At 42.7% G+C, this 20453-nt stretch overlaps 1 protein-coding gene across 1 annotated transcript in view; it reads left to right on the top strand.

Moving 5' to 3' along the window:
* Positions 1-3: 3 nt before the first annotated feature.
* ACBD3 (acyl-CoA binding domain containing 3) overlaps positions 4-20453 on the top strand; it is a gene marked incomplete at its 5' end in the record, with an annotated part of 35063 nt that continues 14613 nt past the window's right edge. The window contains 3 exons of the mRNA XM_002926704.4: positions 4-142; positions 17079-17220; positions 17871-18011. Of these exons, the coding sequence (XP_002926750.3) occupies positions 4-142; positions 17079-17220; positions 17871-18011 (422 nt within the window). The remainder of the gene's footprint in view (positions 143-17078; positions 17221-17870; positions 18012-20453) is intronic.

The raw sequence follows: 20453 nt of genomic DNA, 5'->3' as shown, positions 1-20453 counted from the left end.
CGGGGGCCGGGCGCCGCGGGGGAGCAGCCGGAGCCCGGGGAGGCGGCGGCTGGGGGCGCGGCGGAGGAGGCGCGGCGGCTGGAGCAGCGCTGGGGCTTCGGCCTGGAGGAGCTGTACGGCCTGGCGCTGCGCTTCTTCAAAGGTGAGCCGGCTCGGCCCCACCCCGGCCTCGGCCGCCCCGGCGAATCCGACCCGGGCCGTGGCCCGAGCGTGACCGGGCCAGTCCCCGCCTCGCCTGTCCGGGCCGCGGCGACCGGAGCTCGTCCTTGGGGGGGGGTCCCTGAAGTTTGTCACCACCCGCTGGGCCACTGGGTCACACCCCTGAAGGGCCTGGAACGTCAGTGTAGTAGTTCGAGTCCTGCCTCCCCGAGGTTACCAGGACGTTTTACCCAATTTAGCTTCTCGGGTTTCCATGGCCGGGGTGGAAGAATGAGCCTTTTCTCTCTCAGAGGATCCCATTCTAGAATGACTTTTTGTAGGGGTTTTGTTTTTATTTTTGTTTTTAACTGTCGCCTTCCTTTTCTTGTTTCCTGTGGTTTGGCACATCAAACTCCACCGATTTTTACCCCTTTTTTCGGGCAGGAAGAAATCTTCCCATAGGTTCTGTTCACTCCCTTTCCAGTCATTCTGGGGAACCGTAAACTCCGGATAGGACTTGCTCACCTGGCAGTTTTGATGTGGCAGAGAGGAGGAAGTATTAAGCTAATGGGTTCCCTCTGGCTAATCAACCTCTAAAGGTTTCGAAGGGATGCCCATTATGTTCTAGTAACTTCTAGATGGTTAAAATTGTACCTTGGAAACAATGTGCAAGAGTAAATTCTCAGTCAAGGCCTAAAAGTACCCTCTCTGTTTCTCTCAGAATTAATTGTAAAATGTCTCTTGTCTTAGAGCAGCATTGTGGTGTGTGGTTTTTTTTTTTTTTTTTTAATTGGGTGATTCACTGGTGGTGATACCAGTCACATGATCTTTTCAGTGGGAAAGACTGATGAGAAGCCCGTTAGTTTGATTCTTAGAGATATTCAGATCTTGAGGGGCAGATCTTCTGCAGAATGAAACTTTAAAAGTGGTTGCTAGGTTTCGTATACATTCCAGAACAGCATATTTATGACACTTTTCCCAGAGGGAGTTCCTTTTGGAGTACAGTACATACTTCAGTAACTGAAGTTGTGTAGTTCATTGTAGTGATACATGCAAAAGCTATTTGTTCTCTCCCGAAATAGCTGTGCAAACTACGATAGTCTTTTATAAATTTTGCAGAACATTTGATTATTCCACATTCATTGTATTTTTTATTAAAAAGTTTACCCTTCAAATATTCATTGTCATTGGACAGGGAGTTCAGTCCTGTTTGCACTGCCCAGCTTGGGGAATTGGTTATGGCTAATGGGTTTTGGATCACTTGACCCTTAGGTCACTGGCTTGGATTTTGTGTTTCCTGTGGTTGTGATATATTACCACTTATATAGAAATCTGGTGTTTCCTATACAATTTGTATAACTACATTTTACTTCAAATTTTTATTCTTGGAACTTAACTTTTCCAGTGTTCAGGAAGATTAAAATATATAGTAGCACAAAGGTATCTAAGAATAGAAAAAGGCCCACTTTTAATCCTAGCTTTTCCCACATACTAACAAAAAAGTAAAGGTCATTTTATCTTCTGAGCCTGTCTTATTTGAAAGTGGTAATATTTTCTTGGAAAGATTAAAACACTGTGTGATGTGCAGTAAATTTAGCATTGCTTTGGGAGTCAGGAGGCCCTGGATTCTATTTACCATGTAAACTCCTAGACAACTAGCTTTTCTCTTCCAAACTGTTTTCCAGGTGTGTGTGTGTGTGTGTGTGTGTGTGTGTGTGTGTGTTTATAGAGCAGCTAGGTTCGATGAAATTTGATGTCTCAGATTTAAGATTTGGTCTCAAGCTAACATTATTTTAACATGTTCGTTGAGTAGGAGCCCTTGGGGAACCTGTAATTGGGGGGCCTAGTTATCAGTGACCTTAGAGAGAAAAGCTACATTGATAGGTATGGTTCATTCACTTCCTAAGTTAAGCTCTCAAAGCAGTATTCAGATATTTCTAAGGAGAAATAGCAGTGTAGCAATTAAAGCTACCTTTCTGCATGGATCATTACATAGTTGGCAGTGATGAGGCTATTAGGATAAGAGACGCCTAAGGGGGGGGCAATCTAAAAGCAGTCAGAAGAATTACGGAAAGTGGGTGAGTCAAATGTTGCTGCATTTGTTTTAATGTGTAAATTTTCCCAGTGCAATACTTGGCATTTTTATCAGTTTTGTAAGGATTTCTAATAGATCACTCTTTTGTGGTTTTTTACCAGAATCTCAGCAAGATTTGGAAATGACATTAAATTTTATCTTCCACTGTGGAATAAATATGAATCTTGAAAGAATGGCTATCCATTGAAAATAACTTGGGTTGCGAATCACGAACTCTGTTTCTCATTCCATCCTTGTCTCAGTGGTCACAGGCCAGTGATTGAACCCATTATGTCAACTAATCACTCTCTTAATTTCGTGCAGGTAAAAATAAAATAATAGATGAAAGTGTGGGTGAATGTAAGTTAGCTTTCTTACTGTCCAAACTTCAGACATTGTTGCGGCTCCAGGCTGGCTCAGTTGGTAGAGCATGTGGCTTTTTTTTTAAGATTTTATTTATTTGTGAGAGAGAGCTAGCCCACAAGCAGGGTGAGCAGCAGGCTCCCCACCCATCAGGGAGCCTGATGCGGGACTCAATCACAGGACCCTGGGATCATGACCCGATCCGAAGGCAGATGCTTAACCAACTGAACCACCCAAGCACCTGAGCATGTGGCTCTTGATGTTGGGGTTGTGAGTTCGAGCCCCATTAATGGGTGTAGAAATTACCTAAATAAATAAGCTTTAAATAAATAAACTTCAAACATTGTTGAATCCTTTAATGAGTAAAGTTTTATGTTAGGTTACCACTATAAAGGAGTGGTAAGGAGCTTAGTGTCCAAGAGAGGAGTTAAAGACCCAGTGACGGTCTCAATACAGTGTGAAGGATGGAAGGGGCAGATGCCATTCAGAGGCAGGGTCGGGGGAGCGGGCGGGGAACGGCCAAGAGCTGTGAAAGGACGAGGCGCGTGTCGGGAAATGGCAAATAGGAAGCAGTGTGATAGAGCTGGAAAGGCACGTTGGTGTCAGTTCCGCGGAGGGACTTAAATGCCATTGTAAATAGCCTTTTTGTCAGTGACAGTGAAGAACCATTGAAGGTTTTTACGGGGCGGAGCCAAGTTGCCCGAGTCTAGCTTAGCAAGCTTCAGCTGGTATTCTGAGCTCTTTGGGTAAGGACTGTATGGGGTGGCTTTATTGTAGCCTTTATACTTCTTGGATGGAGCTAACCTGAGGAGTTGTGTTTTGGTTTTTAGAGTCTTTGGGGGTGAATGTGTCCTTCTCTAGTATTTTATTTCTTCATCGCATGAAGCTGCTAGATGGTTGCATTAATTTAAAATTCCACAGTATTAATTAGCCCCAGTTGCTGAGCTGATGTTCACTCTGTCAGGTGCTGCTTTGAGATAGTATAATACGTAATATGCAACATACATTATTCTGTGTAATCCTCCACAGACCTTCTAGTGAGGAGTTGTTCTGGTTTCTTAGTAAAGGAACTTGATCCAGGTCCCTCGGTTATTAGTAAGAGACAGGGTTGATTCTCAACCCTGATTCCAAAGAGGTCTTCCCACTACAGGAGATGACAAATGAATAGAAACCCTGCTTTTTCTTTTTTCTTTTTCTTTTTTTTTTTAAAGATTTTGTTTATTTATTCGACAGAGATAGAGACAGCCAGCGAGAGAGGGAACACAAGCAGGGGGAGTGGGATAGGAAGAAGCAGGCTCATAGCAGAGGAGCCTGATGTGGGGCTCGGATCCCATAACGCCGGGATCACGCCCTGAGCCGAAGGCAGACGCTTAACCGCTGTGCCACCCAGGCGCCCCGAAACCCTGCTTTTTCTGATGGTGTTCTGAGGGATATATTTAGAATTACTATCCTGTTGCCTTATCACATTTTGGAACTTTTTATTTGTTTATTTTTATTTTTTTTTAAAAAGATTTTATTTATTTGAGAGAGAGCACGAAGGAGGGTGGTGGGGAGAGGGAGAGGCTGAGCAGGGAGTCCGATGCAGGCTCAGTTCCAGGACCCTGAGATCATGACCTGAGCCGAAGGCAGACAGTCAACTGACTGAGCCACATAGGCGCCCCCTCATTTTGGAACTTTTTAAATATGTTTGCTTGGAAATATTAAGGGCTAACGGAAAGATTCATATTGTTTTTCTACACACACTTTATTGAGTCTCTTTAGATACCTGGAGGAGTGAAGTGTGAGATAACCATCTACTCTGAATTCCTACATGATATTGCTATCAGGTTTGAAATTTTGAACGTAATGGGGAGGAAATTGGCTCTGAAGGACTAAAGTAAATGTGCTCGTCAAAATATTGACATGATAAATCCCACTGCTACTAATACAATATTTGCTCTTTTGGGAGGCCCGCATTTAGCTAGAGTAATGATTTTTTTTTTTTAACTCTTGTAAATTGAAAATGGATGTGTTAATTCATTGGGGATTGAAAAATGGTGGTACTCTTAATTTTCTTCCGCTGGAATACTTTCCTTCATATACTATTTGGTGTGGAGTATAAATTCAAATAGGAAAGGAAAAATGCTTCTTTCCCTTTATTGGTTTTCAAAATAATGAGTTGTTTCTCTAGCAGCCTTAACAGGTGACAGTTTTTTTTATTGCCCTTACGTACTCATGCTTTTATTTATTTATTTATTTTTAAAGATTTTATTTATTTATTCGACAGAGATAGAGATAGTCAGCGAGAGAGAGGGAACACAAGCAGGGGGAGTGGGAGAGGAAGAAGCAGGCTCCGAGCGGAGGAGCCTGATGTGGGGCTCAATTCCATAACGCCGGGATCACGCCCTGAGCCGAAGGCAGATGCCTAACCACTGTGCCATCCAGGTGCCCCCTGTACTCATGCTTTTAAACATATTTGATTTTTTTTAAGCTCTTACCGATGCTCAGTACCATCTTTAGCAAGCGGGAGCCTTGTCAGATTGGCTTGTAAGTTCCTTTGACATGACTGGTAATTTTTCATAGCTTCCTTGCTATCTGGTATGATGAGATATTCCAGGTTATTCTTATACATTCCCTGATTCAGCGGGAATCATCAGCCATTTGTCCAAGGAGACGTGGTTCCCGTTAGTGGGAAACAACATTTGAAGAGACGTAACATGGGTGATGGTAGTGGATGCTCATTGCTACTGGATTGGCCATTATTTCTGGCCTTTTCAGTAGACAGATCGAGGGTGTGTGTGTGTGTGTGAGAGAGAGAAAGAGAGAGAGAGAGACAGAGAAGGGAGCATTTTTGAGCCTATGATGTATTAAAGCTGTAGTTGAATTTAGAGGAACTTAAGTCTTGGACTCAGGGTCTTGCTGGACTTGTTAATGTGTTTCCGCTAGCAGTGCTGGTGATTATACTCAGTAGTACACACAGCTGTGTTACCGATCGCAGATGTCAGGCGGACAGGCCGAAATGGTTCTGTTTCCGTTTGTCACCTTTAGCATATGCGTGTACAACAGCATATAAGGATGGCCCCATTAATGTTTTTTAAAAATGTACAGCTGTAATTTATTTTTTGGTAACATGTATAATTAGTGTGTGCCTCCTGGACTTCAGTGGTCTGCCCTCAGATAATTTCAAGTTTATTACTATTGACCATCTGTTAAATTTTGAGGGTTTTTTTTTTAAAGATTTTATTTATTTGAGAGAGAGAGAGAGAGCACGAGTGGGGAGGAGAGGGAGAAGCAGGCTCCCCACAAGCAGGGAGCCGAAGGCAGATACTCAACCGACTGAGTCACCTAGGCACCCCATAAATTTTGAGTTTATCTTTTCCTTTTTTATTGTCTTTACCCTTTATAATACTGTAGGAGGACATACAGACCCAAGAGACAGTTCTAACCACTAGGAGCGCCTGGGTGGCTCAGTCGGTTAAGCATCAGACTCTTGATACCGGCTCAGATCATGATCTCAGTGTTGTGAGATGGAGCCCCACATCAGGATCTGTGCCCAGCTTGGAGTCTGTTTTTCAGTCTCCCTCCCCCTGCTTGCATGCTTGCTCTCTCACTCTCCTAACATAAATAAATAAATGCGATCTTAAAAAAAAAAAAAACCATGGGGCGCCTGGGTGGCACAGCGGTTAAGCATCTGCCTCCGGCTCAGGGCGTGATCCCGGCGTTCTGGGATCCAGCCCCACATCAGGCTTCTCTGCTATGAGCCTGCTTCTTCCTCTCCCTTTCCCCCTGCTTGTGTTCCCTCTCTCGTTGGCTGTCTCTATCTCTGTCAAATAAATAAATAAAATCTTAAAAAAAAAACCAAATCAAAAAAAAGAAAGAAAAAGAAATTGTAGCCACTAAGAATAGTAATACCTCTCAAGCATCTAATTTTTTAATTTGCTGGTTCATATTAAATTTGAGCTGAAGTTTTCGTGTGAAGAGTGGATTCGAGGATATGTTTATACGTGTGCGTATTTATATGCGTGTGTGTTTAGTGTAAGTGATTTTAACATTCACCAGAAGCCTCTGTTTGTTTAACACACATGCAGAAAAGGACACAGGTGATAGGTGTATTGCATGATGGACTTTCACAAAGCGTACATACTCTGGTTACCAACACCCGGAAGGTGATACTGTTTATGGTAGTTTCCCCCTTATCCATGGCATCGCTCTCCCTGGTGGTCAGCTGCAGTCAGGAAGCAGGTGGTCCTCCTCTTGACCAAGCGTCAGAAGGTCAGTACCAGCCCGGCGCAGCGTCACACCTCCGGCGTCCTTCACCTCACGTCATCTCATCCATCATTGAGGATCCCCACCCATCATAAGGATCAGGACAGGACAGGACAGTAAGGTATCTTGAGAGAGGCCACGTTCACATAACTTTTATTACAGGGTGTTGTTAATAATTGTTCTATTACTCTTGTTGTTACTGTCTCACTGTGCCTAATTTTATAAATTAAGCTTTATCATAGATATATACGTATGGGAAAAAGCATACTATATATAGGGTTTGGTACCATCCACGGGCATCACAGTGGGCCTTGAAATGTATCCCCCGCGGATAAGGGAGGACTACTGTACTTTAATCCGTTCACTAAATGAGATCTGTTCTGGCTCAGTATTTAGGAAGTTGTGCTCTGGAGTCAACACTATCTAGGGCCCTTTTTCTAGTTCTGCCACTCAGTTTCTTAAATGCCGTACCTTCCTTTAACTCAAGGGTTGTTGTGAGAGTTACAGGAAATTATATATGTAAATTCTTAGCCGAGTGCCTGGCAGTTGGTATTCTGTGGCTGCTTAAGTTGTTAAAGAGGAGTGATAACCAAGACTTTATTATGGGGTGTGTTGAATTAATTGGGAGGAGGAGTCAGCTTTTATTAAACACTTAGTACGTGCTAGGCCAGGGTGTTTTATAGTCATTGGCTCAGAAATAACTGCATTGTATTACACTTTCTTACAATATAAGAATATACCAGTCAGGGGCGCCTGGGTGGCACAGCGGTTAAGCGTCTGCCTTCGGCTCAGGGCGTGATCCCGGCGTTCTGGGATCGAGCCCCACATCAGGCTCCTCCGCTATGAGCCTGCTTCTTCCTCTCCCACTCCCCCTGCTTGTGTTCCCTCTATGGCTGGCTGTCTCTACCTCTGTCAAATAAATAAAATCTTTAAAAAAAAAAAAATATACCAGTCAGGTTTTTCTCAATCCAACATGGAGGAGATGTGGTTTTAATTTTAATATTTCTGAAAGATGGATTTTCCTCCAAGTATTCTTTGGGAGTCAGCAGTGTGCTAGGGCATGAAAGCAAACACATTTGATCTTAGGCTGGTTTGGTGGAAATACAGGGAGGAGAGAGATGGTCCTGCTCTCCTCTGTACAGATCAGACAGTCCCTGGATAATGCTTTTAGTTGAGGCGTCATCCTATAGCGTTAAAGACAAATGGAGCTGGTCCAGAAGAGAGCAACTTGTCTGGATGTGGGAATTCAGATCCCTGCTGTTATTACCGTGATGGGTGCTGTGCAGTCAGTGTCTGCTCCATGCTCGGTGTGGGCACTCTACCAGGACTTTGAAACACATTTTTTCTAACCCTCACAAGAACCCTATGGAGAAGGTCCCTCCATTTTATTGGTAACAAAACTGAGGCTCGGAGGGTTAAATAAGTAGTCCCTATTATGTACTCGGCGGAGAGGGGATATAAATGCAGGTCTTCGGGAGGGGCGAGGAAAGGAGCTACGATGTTCAGCCCAGAGAGTAGGGAACTCGGGGCAAACATGATGGGTATTTTGTGGCTTTTGAGGTCTTATCGGTTAAATGTGTTTTACTTAATGCTGAGGACCAGAAATAGACCCTCTGGATGAAAATGTGAGAGGCGAAGTCAGGATAAAGAACTAAAACTCACAGCTATGCAGAGATGGCATAGTATGCTCTGGGACAGTGAGTTCCCCTCCCCTGGACCTGCTCAGGTGTAAGTCAGCAGTTGCAAGGTGGGTAGGCTTCAATTCCTCTTTCTTAATCTTCTTTGTATCTGCTACAGGTTTTTTCTTTGTGGTTACCATGAGGCTTACGTAGAATGCTTTATAGTTATCTTAGTTTAAACTGGTAACTTCCACAGCATACAGGAACTCTGTACTTTTCCTTCTCTCATACTTTAGGGTACTGATGATTTCATATACATCTTTTTTATACTGTGTGTCCAGTAACAGATTATTGCAGGCCAAGTAGGTGTGCAGAGGGGATATGAACTTCGGGTATGCAATTCAGTCACTGATGGTGAATATCCTCTCCAGCTCATAGATTGTATGGTTTCATTTCATCAAATAAAGGCTAGAAGGGATATTGAAATACTTTGTTACATCCTCCACCTTTATCTCCAGAGAGAAGAGAAAAATACGATTTTTGTGTAAACTTTTTCTAGCAATTGAGGGGTGAGACTAATAACCCTTTGTATATTTATTTCAGGTGGAAGGGACTTAATCTTTCAGAGCTTTGGGGTTGGTAACTGTAATTATAATACTATTATCAAATTATGCTGCCTTATTAGAACTGTAAAGTTAAGTACTAATGAATTTAATAAGAACATAATTTAGAAGCCATTTCTATTTTTAGTTGCTTGGGAAAATGTGTTTTGTGTATTGCATTAGTTTCCTATTACCGCTATAACAAATCACAGATTTAATGGCTTAAAACAGCACATACAGCCTTACAATTCTGGAGGTCAGAAGTTCAAAATGGGTCCTCCCAGAATTTCAAGGTATTAGTCCATTGTTTTCTAGCTTTCAGTATTCATACTCTTAAGATGTGTCTGTAGGCTTTCTTATTCCTGGTCCTGTGTATGTCACCTGTTTTTCTTCCTAGAAGTTTTTAGAATTTTCTCTTATCTCCGGTGTTCAAGAACTTCTGTTATTGCCTTTCTGTTTGTTTAATTTTTTGAATGATTATGTTCAATGTTTGATAGTTCTTCTAGTCTCTAAACCTGCATCCTTCATTTGTGGGAAATTTTCTTGTATTATTTCATGATAATTGCCCCTCTTTTTCCTCTCTCTTCACACTCTGATACTGTTAATATCAGGTATTGGATCTCCTGGATTGAACATCTAATTCTGTTATCTTTTCCATCTTTGTCTTTTTGCTCTGTCTTTTAAGAGATAGTCTCAACTCTATTTTCCAACCCATGGAAGATTTTTAAAAATTTGTTTTTACATTTTTCATTTCCAAGAGTTTTTATTCTCTAAATTGTCTTTCTTTCTGTGCTTAATGGACATACCAGCTTCTGTCTCTGAGGATATTAAACGCAAATTTAGTTCTGTGTTTTATTTTAAAATTTTCTTTTGGGGGGGCCTGGGTGGCTCATTCGGTTGGGTGTCTGACTCTTAGTTTTGGTTCGTTTCAGGATCTCAGGGTTGTGGGATCCAGCCTCGCATCGGACTGCACACTTAGTGTGGAGTCTGCTTGAGATTCTCTCTCACTCTGCCCCTCCTGCTTTTGCACATGCCCTCTCACTCTGTCAAGTAAATAAAATCTTTAAAATTTTCTTTTAGACTTTTTTTCCATGCTGGAAGCTTTCTCAAATGTCGGGTAACACTTGGCTATTCCTTCATATAGAAGGGTAGGGCCCTGAGCAGCTCACTGTAACCTTGAGCAGAAGCCTTTCCTGGAGGGTGAAGAGGCACAGGTTTCATAGGGGACCCTCAGACATCAGTATCTGTCAAATCAGTAACTGTAGGTTTTTTCTTTGGGCCTAGTTTCCCCTGCAAATACTCCTGTCTCCTTCCTGGGATGTATGAACTTAGTTGTCAGCCATCAGGAACCAGGCAGGAGAAGGGAGGGCTACTGGAGTTGTTTACCATTTACTAGGGAAACTTCTGTTTCTCTGTGTTTAGTCCAGCAGTTCACTCGCAGCCTGGTGTCCTCCCATCTGGAGCATCTGATTCAGGTTCTCTAGTGAACTGCAGACCTCTGCTGAAGGAGGGGCGAGGTAGCTCTTTGCTGAAGTAGGGGTGAGGTAGCCATCTGCATGCTTGGGGTTGCCAGACAATGGGAGGGAGGAGTACCAGTTAACAGATCAATTACCCTCCCCTGAGGGATATACAAAACACAGGTGTATATATATCCCTCAGGGGAGGGTAATTGATCTGTTAACCTGTCCCAAAGGCTGAAAGATAAGTTGCTTAACTTTTTTTTAAGATTTTATTTATTTTTGTGACAGAGAGAGAAAAAAAAGAGTGTGCATGTGCAAGCCCCAGCAGGCGGGGGAGGGGGGTGGGGGGTGGGGGAGAGGCGCAGGGAGAAGCAGACTCCCCACTCAGCAGGGAGCCCGACATGGGACTCAATCCCAGGATCCTGGGATCATGACCTGAGCCAAAGGCAGATGCTTAACTGACTGAGCCACCCAGGTGACCCAGTTATCTTGACTTTTTAAAAAATTTTGTTAAAAAAGAAAAGAAGTGTGTGTATGTATGTATTTATTTTTAAAGATTTTTATCCATTTGAGAGAGAGAGAGAGAGTGAAAGTAGCAGGGAGAGGGAAAAACAGACTCCCCGTTGAGTGGGGAGCCCAGCATGGGGTTCGATCCCAGGACCGTGGGATCATGATCCAAACTGAAGGCGGACACTTAACCATCTGAGCCACCCAGGCACCGCAGTGTGTATGTATTTAATATGAAAGTACATATGCGTATTGAAGAAAATTTGGGAAAATAAAAAATGAATAAAGAAAAATCTGTAATCCAGTCTTTCAGAAATAACTGTTACTATTAACATTTTGGTGTGTTTCCTTTTCTTGTTTTGTTGTGGTTTTTTTGGTTTTTGTTCTTGTTTTAGATAAATTTTGTCCCCAGCCTGAATAAGGATGATTAATTTGAAGATCCGGTAATAGAGTTTAAGAAAAGATTATGGAACAGTTCTTAAAACTAACAAGTGTGTAAATGATTCTATGGAAATGCCAGTATAATTCATAAGAATGGATGTACTGTTTTGCTAAGTCTCATAGAAATTGACCTATAAAGTTAATTTTGTCTTTAGTGAGATTTGTTGGGCATGGTTTTGGCAGTACCGGTGGACCAATCATCGTGCTTGCTTAGCGCTGGGGCTCTTGGTGGTGAACAGATTTGACTGCCTGACCAGAACTAACTGTTAAAACGTATTCCTCTTTTTTTTTTAAGATTTTATTTTATTTTAAGATTTTATTTATTTATTTGAGAGAGAGTGAACAGGTGAGAGAGAGAAAGAGCACAAGCAGGGAGAGAGGGAGAAACAGGCTTCCCACTGAGCTCTTGAGAGCCCGAAGCAGGACTGGACTGGGATCATGACCTGAGCCAAAGGCAGATGTTCAGCTGACTGAGACACCCACCCAGGCACCCCTAAAGATTCTAGGTTTGTTTGTTTTTTTTAAAGATTTTATTTATTTATGTGACAGAGAGACAGCCAGCGAGAGAGGGAACATAGGCAGGGGGAGTGGGAGAGGAAGAAGCAGGCTTCCCAGCGGAGGGGCCCGATGTGGGGCTCGATCCCGAAACGCTGAGATCACGCCCTGAGCCGAAGGCAGACGCCTAATGACTGCGCCACCCAGGCGCCCCTAAAGATTCTAGTTTTAAGTAATTTCTGCACCTACTGTGAGGCCCCATCTCACAGCCCTGAGATCAGGAGTCCATGCTGTACTGACGGAGCCAGGTAGGCAACCAGAGACATATTTCTCTTTTTGAAAAATCCTTTATGGATTGGTGGTGTATTCTTAATTCCGTCAGGTATAAAAAGGGCAGATGTTAAAATGACATTCAGAAATCCTGAAACTCACCCTCCCTATTGATGAGTCACTTCTTAGGGCTGGAGGTCAGACTAACACCTTGCTGATTAATGAGTACAGTTTCCGTGTTTACGCACCAATCCCTTCTTCCCCTGCTCCTAGATCATTACTGCTGAGTGTTCTGAGTGTTCAAAATAAAGAAGTAAATTCATTACCTGATAAGAAATGGGCCCTCCCGCCATTAAAATAACTGTGGAGTGCTCATAAGCTAAAAAGTTTTTTCCTCGTATGCGCTAGACCTGTTAGTTGAAATCCTGTCCCCGCGCCAAGTTAAGAATTTGTGTGTTGTGTAGGTTTGAAAATTCCTGTATTATGTGACTTATCAGGAACGTGTTTGGTCTTCCAGTGAGTGAAGTTTCCATCTTATTTTATCTTTATTTACATTTACTTAGGTCAAAGCAACTACTTTCACAGAATTCAGGCTTTTTTTTTCCTTTTTTCTTTTTTCTTTTCTGAAGGAGAAAATGAAACAAAATCCCAGGAATACTGACTGAACAAAGCAAGGAACTTGTGGCATGTGCTCTGTCCCTGCTACTTCTCAGGCTCACTGCACCTTCTTTCTCAAGTCACCAGCACATAATTTCTTTTTATAAGGCTCAGGATAAAATGATGTAGTTAGAATAGTTCCTGTTTGGTTTTTAAAAAAAAAAACAAAAACCTGGGGCGCCTGCGTGGCTCAGTTGGTTGAGTGTCTGACCGTTGGGTTCAGCTCTGGTCATGATCTCATCAGGGTCCTGGGATCGAGCCCTACCTCAGGCTCTGTGCTAAGCGGGAAGTGTGCTTGGGATTCTCTCCCTCTCTCTCAAATAAATGAATAAATAAAATCTTTAAAAAACTTAATTATGTTTCAACTAATAGATCAGAAGTTGGAACTGTTCTTCAAATCATCACAAGTTGGTGAAAGTGAGTAGAACATTGTTCTGGGCTAGGTTTCTTTTTTCTTTCTTTCCTTTTTCTTTTTCTTCTTTTTCTTTTTATTTTTTTAAGTAATCTCCGCACCTAACATGGTGCTTGAACTCACGCCTCGAGATCAAGAGTCACATGCTCTACCTACTAGGCCAGCCAGGTGCCCTCGGGCTGTTTTAATAATTACCTGTGACATAACTAGTACCAGAAAACTTTTGGTGGTTAATTTGTATGAAATAAAGGTAGATGCTTAAGGATGGTTAGGCACATCTTCAAAATTAAAGGAAGGCTTTTTGATTAATGGTAGCCCAAAGTAGCCACTATTGTTTAATACGTTTTAACAATAGGGTTCTAAGTAGCTAGTTTTGGAAAAATCTTAACTGTAATTTTGATTGATTGGAAGAGAGTGGGGGGGCAGAGAGGGAGAGAGACAGAGAGTGGGGTTGTGGGTGGGGGAGAGGGAGAGAGAGAATCTAAGCAGGCTCCATGCCCAGCACAAGCGGATGCAGGGCTCGATCCTACAACCCTGAGATGATGACCTGGGCCAAAATCAGGAATCACTTAACTGACTGAGCCATCCAGGTGCCCCATTAACTATAATTTTTTAAAAGGAAGCTCTATAGTATGTATAATCGCTCACCCAATTCATGAAATTTCGTCTTTCTACATTCTCTGTGGGTCTTTGGCCATGTTGTAGGCATTTTTATATAATTCTAAACATCATATATAATTTTTCATTCTACTTACTTTAGTTAATACATCATAAACCTGTTCTCTGAAATGCTGTGTAGCCCTTATAATTGCCTTTTTAATAGCTGTATATTCTGTTCCCTGGATTACTGTAATTTAAGTGTTGTGTTATTGTTGAATAGTTAGATTTTTTTAATTTAAATAATACAACAGAAGGTACGTACAACACCATTTTTCTTGCCAAGATAATTTTTCAAGGTTGTATTTCAGAGAGATTTCATTGGGAAGAGAATGAAATAGCAACTCTTTTGAGCTTTTTGGTTTTTCCATGAAAGACAATGCAAAAGGTTTATTTTGGTTTGTAAACTCTAATCCATTTTGCTTTATCTTGATTATAGACTGTGATGGAATTAAACTCAACTACTGGGGCGCCTGGGTGGCACAGCGGTTAGGCGTCTGCCTTCGGCTCAGGGCGTGATCCCGGCGTTATGGGATCGAGCCCNCTCAACTACTGGCCCAGCCTGAGTTGAAACAAGTCTATTTCATTACCTTTTGATCTGTTTCCTTCTAAGTCAGAAGTAAACTCTAATCTTTTCTTGGGGCGCCTGGGTGGCTCAGTCAGTTGGGCATCTGCCTTTGGCTCAGGTTATGATCCAGGGTCCTGGGATCCGAGGCCCATGTCGTGTCAGGCTCCCCACTCAGCAGGAAGTCTGCTTCTCCCTCTCCCCGTCCCCCCGCTTGTGCTCTCCCCCCCCCAAATAAAATAGAATATTTTTTTTTATCCCATGTAACTGTTATACTTTGTTTGCAGTAAATATATACCTGAAATATGCACCTGGATACTGCTGTTTACTGTATTGCCATGTTATAAATTTTTAATTCAACCTCAGTAATTTGTAAGTTACATGATGGCAGTGAATTTACACTTGGGCTCAATAAATATGTATTAAGTTGAAGGTATGAATATAAAAATATTTTCTGTAATGTCCACCATTAATAGAAATAGCATTCCAAGAGTTGGATTTTGAAGTGGGAGTTGCCCTTTCATTAGTAAATACGGAACTATGATAATCCTGTCGGAAAAGCTTTAGAGGAAGTTACTGCTCTGGGTGGTTCTGTTGTCTAGTGATACCGTTTGCTGACTAGCAAAGACACATGGGAGGTCCACAGAGTGCTGAATTATTTCAATTTTTATTAAATAAGGTCAGTGCCACACTTTTGTCTTTTCTTAATATTTATTTTTTCCAAGTATTGAATAAGTTCTTGAAGAAGAAAAGCTTTGACATATAAACAAGCGTATGTAAAAATGGGAAGCTCCTTTTCAGTCCCCATTCTCCAGTTTTCGCAGGCCTTTCCCTAGAGGCAGTCCCTCTGAACAGTTCAGTTTGTTCTTCCACACCTTTTCCTTGGAAAGGTTCCGATGTCGCAGGTAAGGCTTCAGTTTTCTGAGATATGCCTTTGGTCCCTTGTCTTGTGACTCCTGGATTTTGTTATTTGCATCTACCGTCATATAAGGGGACCTGGAGAATATGCGTGTGGGTGTGTTTACGTGCTGTGTTTTGTCAATTCTAAGACTCACTATTATCTTACATGCTATTAAGAAAGGAAACTGCTCTTTTAAGTGTAGAATACTGGATTGTAAAACCGAATCTGATTTTCGAGATGTTAAAGTGTGTGGTCAGGGGAGTGCTTGAATGGATGGGATAGATTGTGTGCTGCGACCCTGTAGCGTTTTCTGCAACTTGCTTTGTCACTTAGTGTTTCCTATAATTGCTTCATGTATACCACAGTCTGAGTAGATCATGTCACTTATTAGTTTCTTTATTGAGGAGCTTTGTGGTTGTTTATGGTAACAAGGAAACAGCTGTATCCCCTACGTCTGTGTATTTGGGACAGTATCATGGGTGGATCACAAGAATTGGAATGAGTGGGTCATGGGGCATGTATATTTTTAGTTTTGAAATAAATTGCTAAATTGCCTTCCAAGCAAACTGGCAGCATATACTTCCAACGTCAGTATAGGAGAGTGGGTACCTCTTTGTCCCATTCTTACCAACTCTTGATGTTACCTGACTCTTTGACCCCTCTGACGGCAGAGGCTCTGGTAGCTGATGGAACCGTTTGCACTTGTATTTGCAGCCTGACTAGTGAGGTCGAGGATCTTGGGATGCTTGTTAGCAACTTTAGTTTTTTTCTCCTCTAAGTTTCCTGTTCATAACCTTTAACCCACAGTCTTATCAGTGATTTTGTTTTGGTGATGACTTTGTGCGTGGATAAAATGTGTAGGCAGCATATACTACTTCCTTTTTTGTTTTAAGTGGTAGTCTCTTTTATTAGAGCCAGTCAGTAATTAATGCTGCCATTTATCAGAGAAGCAGAACCATCCCCTAAGGATTTCCCATTGTACCAGCACCCACTTTCATATGGCTTTAAATGGTGGTGGTAGTGCAGTCTTTACCGGTCAGAATTGGCTCCACTCTTCATTGCCTGTTGGAAACTTGCCTGAGCCAACCACGATATGAAGGAGGGAGAAGGATCTGATAGCTATAATCGATACTATCCCATGACTTGTGAAGGAGAGGTGGACGGACTCCTTACTTCCTTAGTGAACAGAGAGGTTCGGGGGTCTCACGGCTAGGAAAGGTCTGAGAGATTTACCTCTCATTTCAGAGCCCCTTCAGCACATTGCACCGCCTCAGTGGGACCGATGCGTTTGACTGTAGCCTTTCAAGGTACTTGCGTAACCTCTTATGCGTGATCATGTTAAAAGTGACTGATACAAAATTATTTTTTAAACTTTTAAAAAACGATTGTTACACAATTTTTGATATGTGTAGAAGATGTCCAGCAGAACAGTGTGTGTGTCTGTTAGCTTGACGGATGGTTTCTCTGTAGAAGTTGGAACGTAAGGATGAGTGCTGAATCTCTGCATAAAGGGTTTCTCTCTTAGGCTCCGACTATTAATATTTAGTATTTGAAGTACAGATGTCACTGTCAGATCTGTATCTATCCCAGGCAGTGGCGGACCTTCAGCGTAGAGCACTGAAAATACGTTTTTTGCCAATTCTGATTGTTTTCATGTTTCTTTATCTTACAGAAAAAGATGGCAAAGCCTTTCATCCAACTTACGAGGAAAAACTGAAGCTTGTGGCACTGCATAAGCAGGTTCTTATGGGCCCATATAATCCAGACACTTGTCCTGAGGTTGGATTCTTTGATGTGTTGGGGAATGACAGGAGGTAACTGTGTTTTGTTGTATAATGACCTTAGTGAGAGTAGTGTTGAGAAGAGCGCAAGACGAATCGGTTAAGAGGCAAACAGCTGGTCCCTTAGCTTAGAGGAAGACTGAAATAGCCATTTTTACTTGTAGCTTCTGGAGTCTTCAGATGTGTATCTGTTTTTGACTTGGAGGTGTTTATGGATAAATAATGTGGAAGAAATTTACTCATCTGATGATGAACATAAGACAAGTACAGTTTCATTTGATTCTTCCTAAGTAACATTCGAGCAGCCACTTAAAATATAAGTCATTGATTTCCTTATGTAGACACACACCGTTGTGACAGAAAACAGTGCCCTGAGAGCTGTATTCATTTCAGACTAAAATGTGATAGAAGGAAGGTCGGACTGTGATACCCTTTTGCTCGTATGGAAATTACCAGCAGTGCAGCTGAGCTGTAGTTTACAGCAGTAAGTGTGGACTGTACTCGCACGTCTAACTTAGTACATCGATAACACATACTTGTTGAAACTTGAGTTTTGAGCATTTTCCTTGTGGTAGAATCATTCTGTGTTTTAGTTGTCGTTGAGGATTATTCTCGTTTAGGTTAATCACGTTCCTACTCTCTGAGGAAGAAGAGGTAATGACCTTTCTTGCTATTCCTTCCAGGAGAGAGTGGGCGGCCCTGGGAAGCATGTCTAAGGAGGACGCCATGGTGGAGTTTGTCCAGCTCCTGACTAGGTGCTGCCATCTCTTTTCAACGTATGTTGCATCCCACAAAATAGAGAAGGAGGAGCAAGAGAAGAAAAGGTGAATTTTGAGGGCACCTCGTACTTTATTCCTGTGCAGCCCAGGTCCTGATGCTTTTGCCCTAGGGAGTGTCTGCTCTAGATCACGTGTCCCACTGCCCTTGGATCCCCACTTTCTTTCTTTCTTTCTTTTTTTTTTTTTTAAGATTTTGCTTATTTTTAGAGAAGGAGGGTGCGCGAGCAGAGGGGCGAGGCAGAGGGAGAGGGAAAGAGAGAATTTCAAGCAGACTGAGCGCAGAGCCTGATGTGCAGGACTCAATCTCATAACCCGGAGATCATGACCTGAGCTGAAATCAAGAGTCGGATGCTTACCCGATTGAGCCCCCCAAGCGCCCCCGAATCCCTACTTCTTAACGGCAGTTTTTCAAACCTGCTGGTGTAAGCAGATATTTGTACTAGGAGTTGGAGGGGCAGGGCGCTGCAGGTTCCGTCTGGCTTTCCCTTTGAAAGGAAGCACCTCTCCATCGAGGCAACATTCCTCTTGTCCTGGTTACACTGAGATTTTTTTTTTTTTTTTTTTTTTTAAAGATTTTATTTATTCGACAGAGATAGAGACAGCCAGCGAGAGAGGGAACACAAGCAGGGGGAGTGGGAGAGAAAGAAGCAGGCTCATAGCAGAGGAGCCTGATGTGGGGCTCGATCCCATAACGCCGGGATCACGCCCTGAGCTGAAGGCAGACGCTTAACCGCTGTGCCACCCAGGCGCCCCTACACTGAGATTTTGAGCAAGTTCCACTGTAAACTGAGCCCCTCTCCCCACGCCTACCCTCGGGTCTGACACACCCTTTGCTGTTGTTTCCCTGGAGCTTCTAGAGCATTATGCTCCATATGATGGCTGTCGCCTGCACTCCGTGGTAGGCCTTATGGAGACGTTCATATTGGCTCTGGCTCCCAGATGGCTTATTAACTGTTTCCAGGGGGTGGGTGGGAAGGCTGCTAAATACATTGTTTATGTCGATGGGATTTTTTTGTCATGACTGTGAATTCAACAGCATTATAGTTAACTTTTTTTTTTAAGATTTATTTGAGAGCATTGGGGGGGAGGGGCAGAGGGAGAGGGAGAGAGACTCTCCAGCAGACTCCCTGCTGAGTGCAGAGCCCGACGCAGGGCTAGAGATCACGACCTGAGCTGAAACCAAGTCGGATGCTTAATCGACTGTGCTGTCCAGGTGCCCCCAGTTAACACCTTATTTATCTAGAGGTTATATTTTCAATAACTTTAATTGTCTGAAATATCTGAGTAATGAAAATGACACTATAAAGCCATTTTTCCCTCACATTATATTTACTTCAGAAACTGTTGGTTCTCTGCTTTCCTACCTTAAACTGAATTGGAACAGAAAACAGCCTGATAGGAAGACAGAAACCATGAAAAATAGACAAAAAAATTATAAAAAAGCATAGTAGTCAGGGGCCACTGATATGAAGATAAACTTCTCCATCACAGTATTCGGACATAGACAGTTCTTATGTGTGTAGTTGTAACTCCTGAGTCATCAACAGACAGACTGGGGGTAATTTATTCCTGTTTTTATTCCTGTTTAAGATGATAGGAAGTAGTTTAATACATTTTCAGAAGATAGTTATCCAAAGGAAGATTGTTTTTATCCACAGGAAAAGTTTTGATTCAGGCAACTGTCTTGGGTCCCCTCCGTCTTTGGGAGCTTTGTACTGTCGCTTTACTATCGCTCAGTAAACCTGCTTTGCTGCTCAAAATTAAAAAAGTTTTGATTCTTAGTGGTAAATTGAACATTTAAGTTAGTAGTCATCTTAACATGTAAAACTGCATTTTCCTTTTAAAAATGTACTTCTGGGGGTGCCTGGGTGGCTCAGTCATAAAGCGTCTGCCTTTGGCTCAGGTCATAGTCCTGGAGTTTTGGGATCGATCCCCGCGTCGGGCTTCCTGCTCAGTGGGGAGTCTGCTTCTCCCTCTGCTCTCCCCCATGCATGCTCTCTCTCTCTCTCTCTCTTTCAAATAAACAAATAAAATCTTAAAAATAAAAAAAAAAGACTTCTGTCGTGAGATGAAATCCATCTAGCACCCTTTGAAAGCACTTAAGAACAAACTTCCTTTTCCTACAGTCCCAGTGCTGGCTGTGGAACCTCTTGTCCTATACCAGCTGTGACAGTTAAAAATAGGTCACGTTATTGCTATGTTTTAAGCCTTGATTGTGGCTCGGATGTGCTGTTCATCACTTATAGGAGTTTGGGGAGAAAAAGGGGGTAAGCCGAGTAGTTCTTATGGTAGGGCCAAGAAATGGTGTCCCCTCAGATCCTCAGGGACCTCCTGCCTCCCGTCCTCAGGCGTCCTGCCCTCCACACCACGCTCAGCCGGCACGGCACCCGGTTCTCGTGCTGTGGGGTCTGTGCTCTCCTGGGAAAGGGGCTGAGGGCAGGCGAGAGCTGGATAGGGGCTGCACCTGCATTTCCAGCTCTTCTTTTT

This window comes from Ailuropoda melanoleuca, chromosome 8 (genome assembly GCF_002007445.2).
Source record: "Ailuropoda melanoleuca isolate Jingjing chromosome 8, ASM200744v2, whole genome shotgun sequence".
NCBI classification, from domain to species: domain Eukaryota; kingdom Metazoa; phylum Chordata; class Mammalia; order Carnivora; family Ursidae; genus Ailuropoda; species Ailuropoda melanoleuca.
This window is presented reverse-complemented; position numbering and strand designations above follow the sequence as displayed.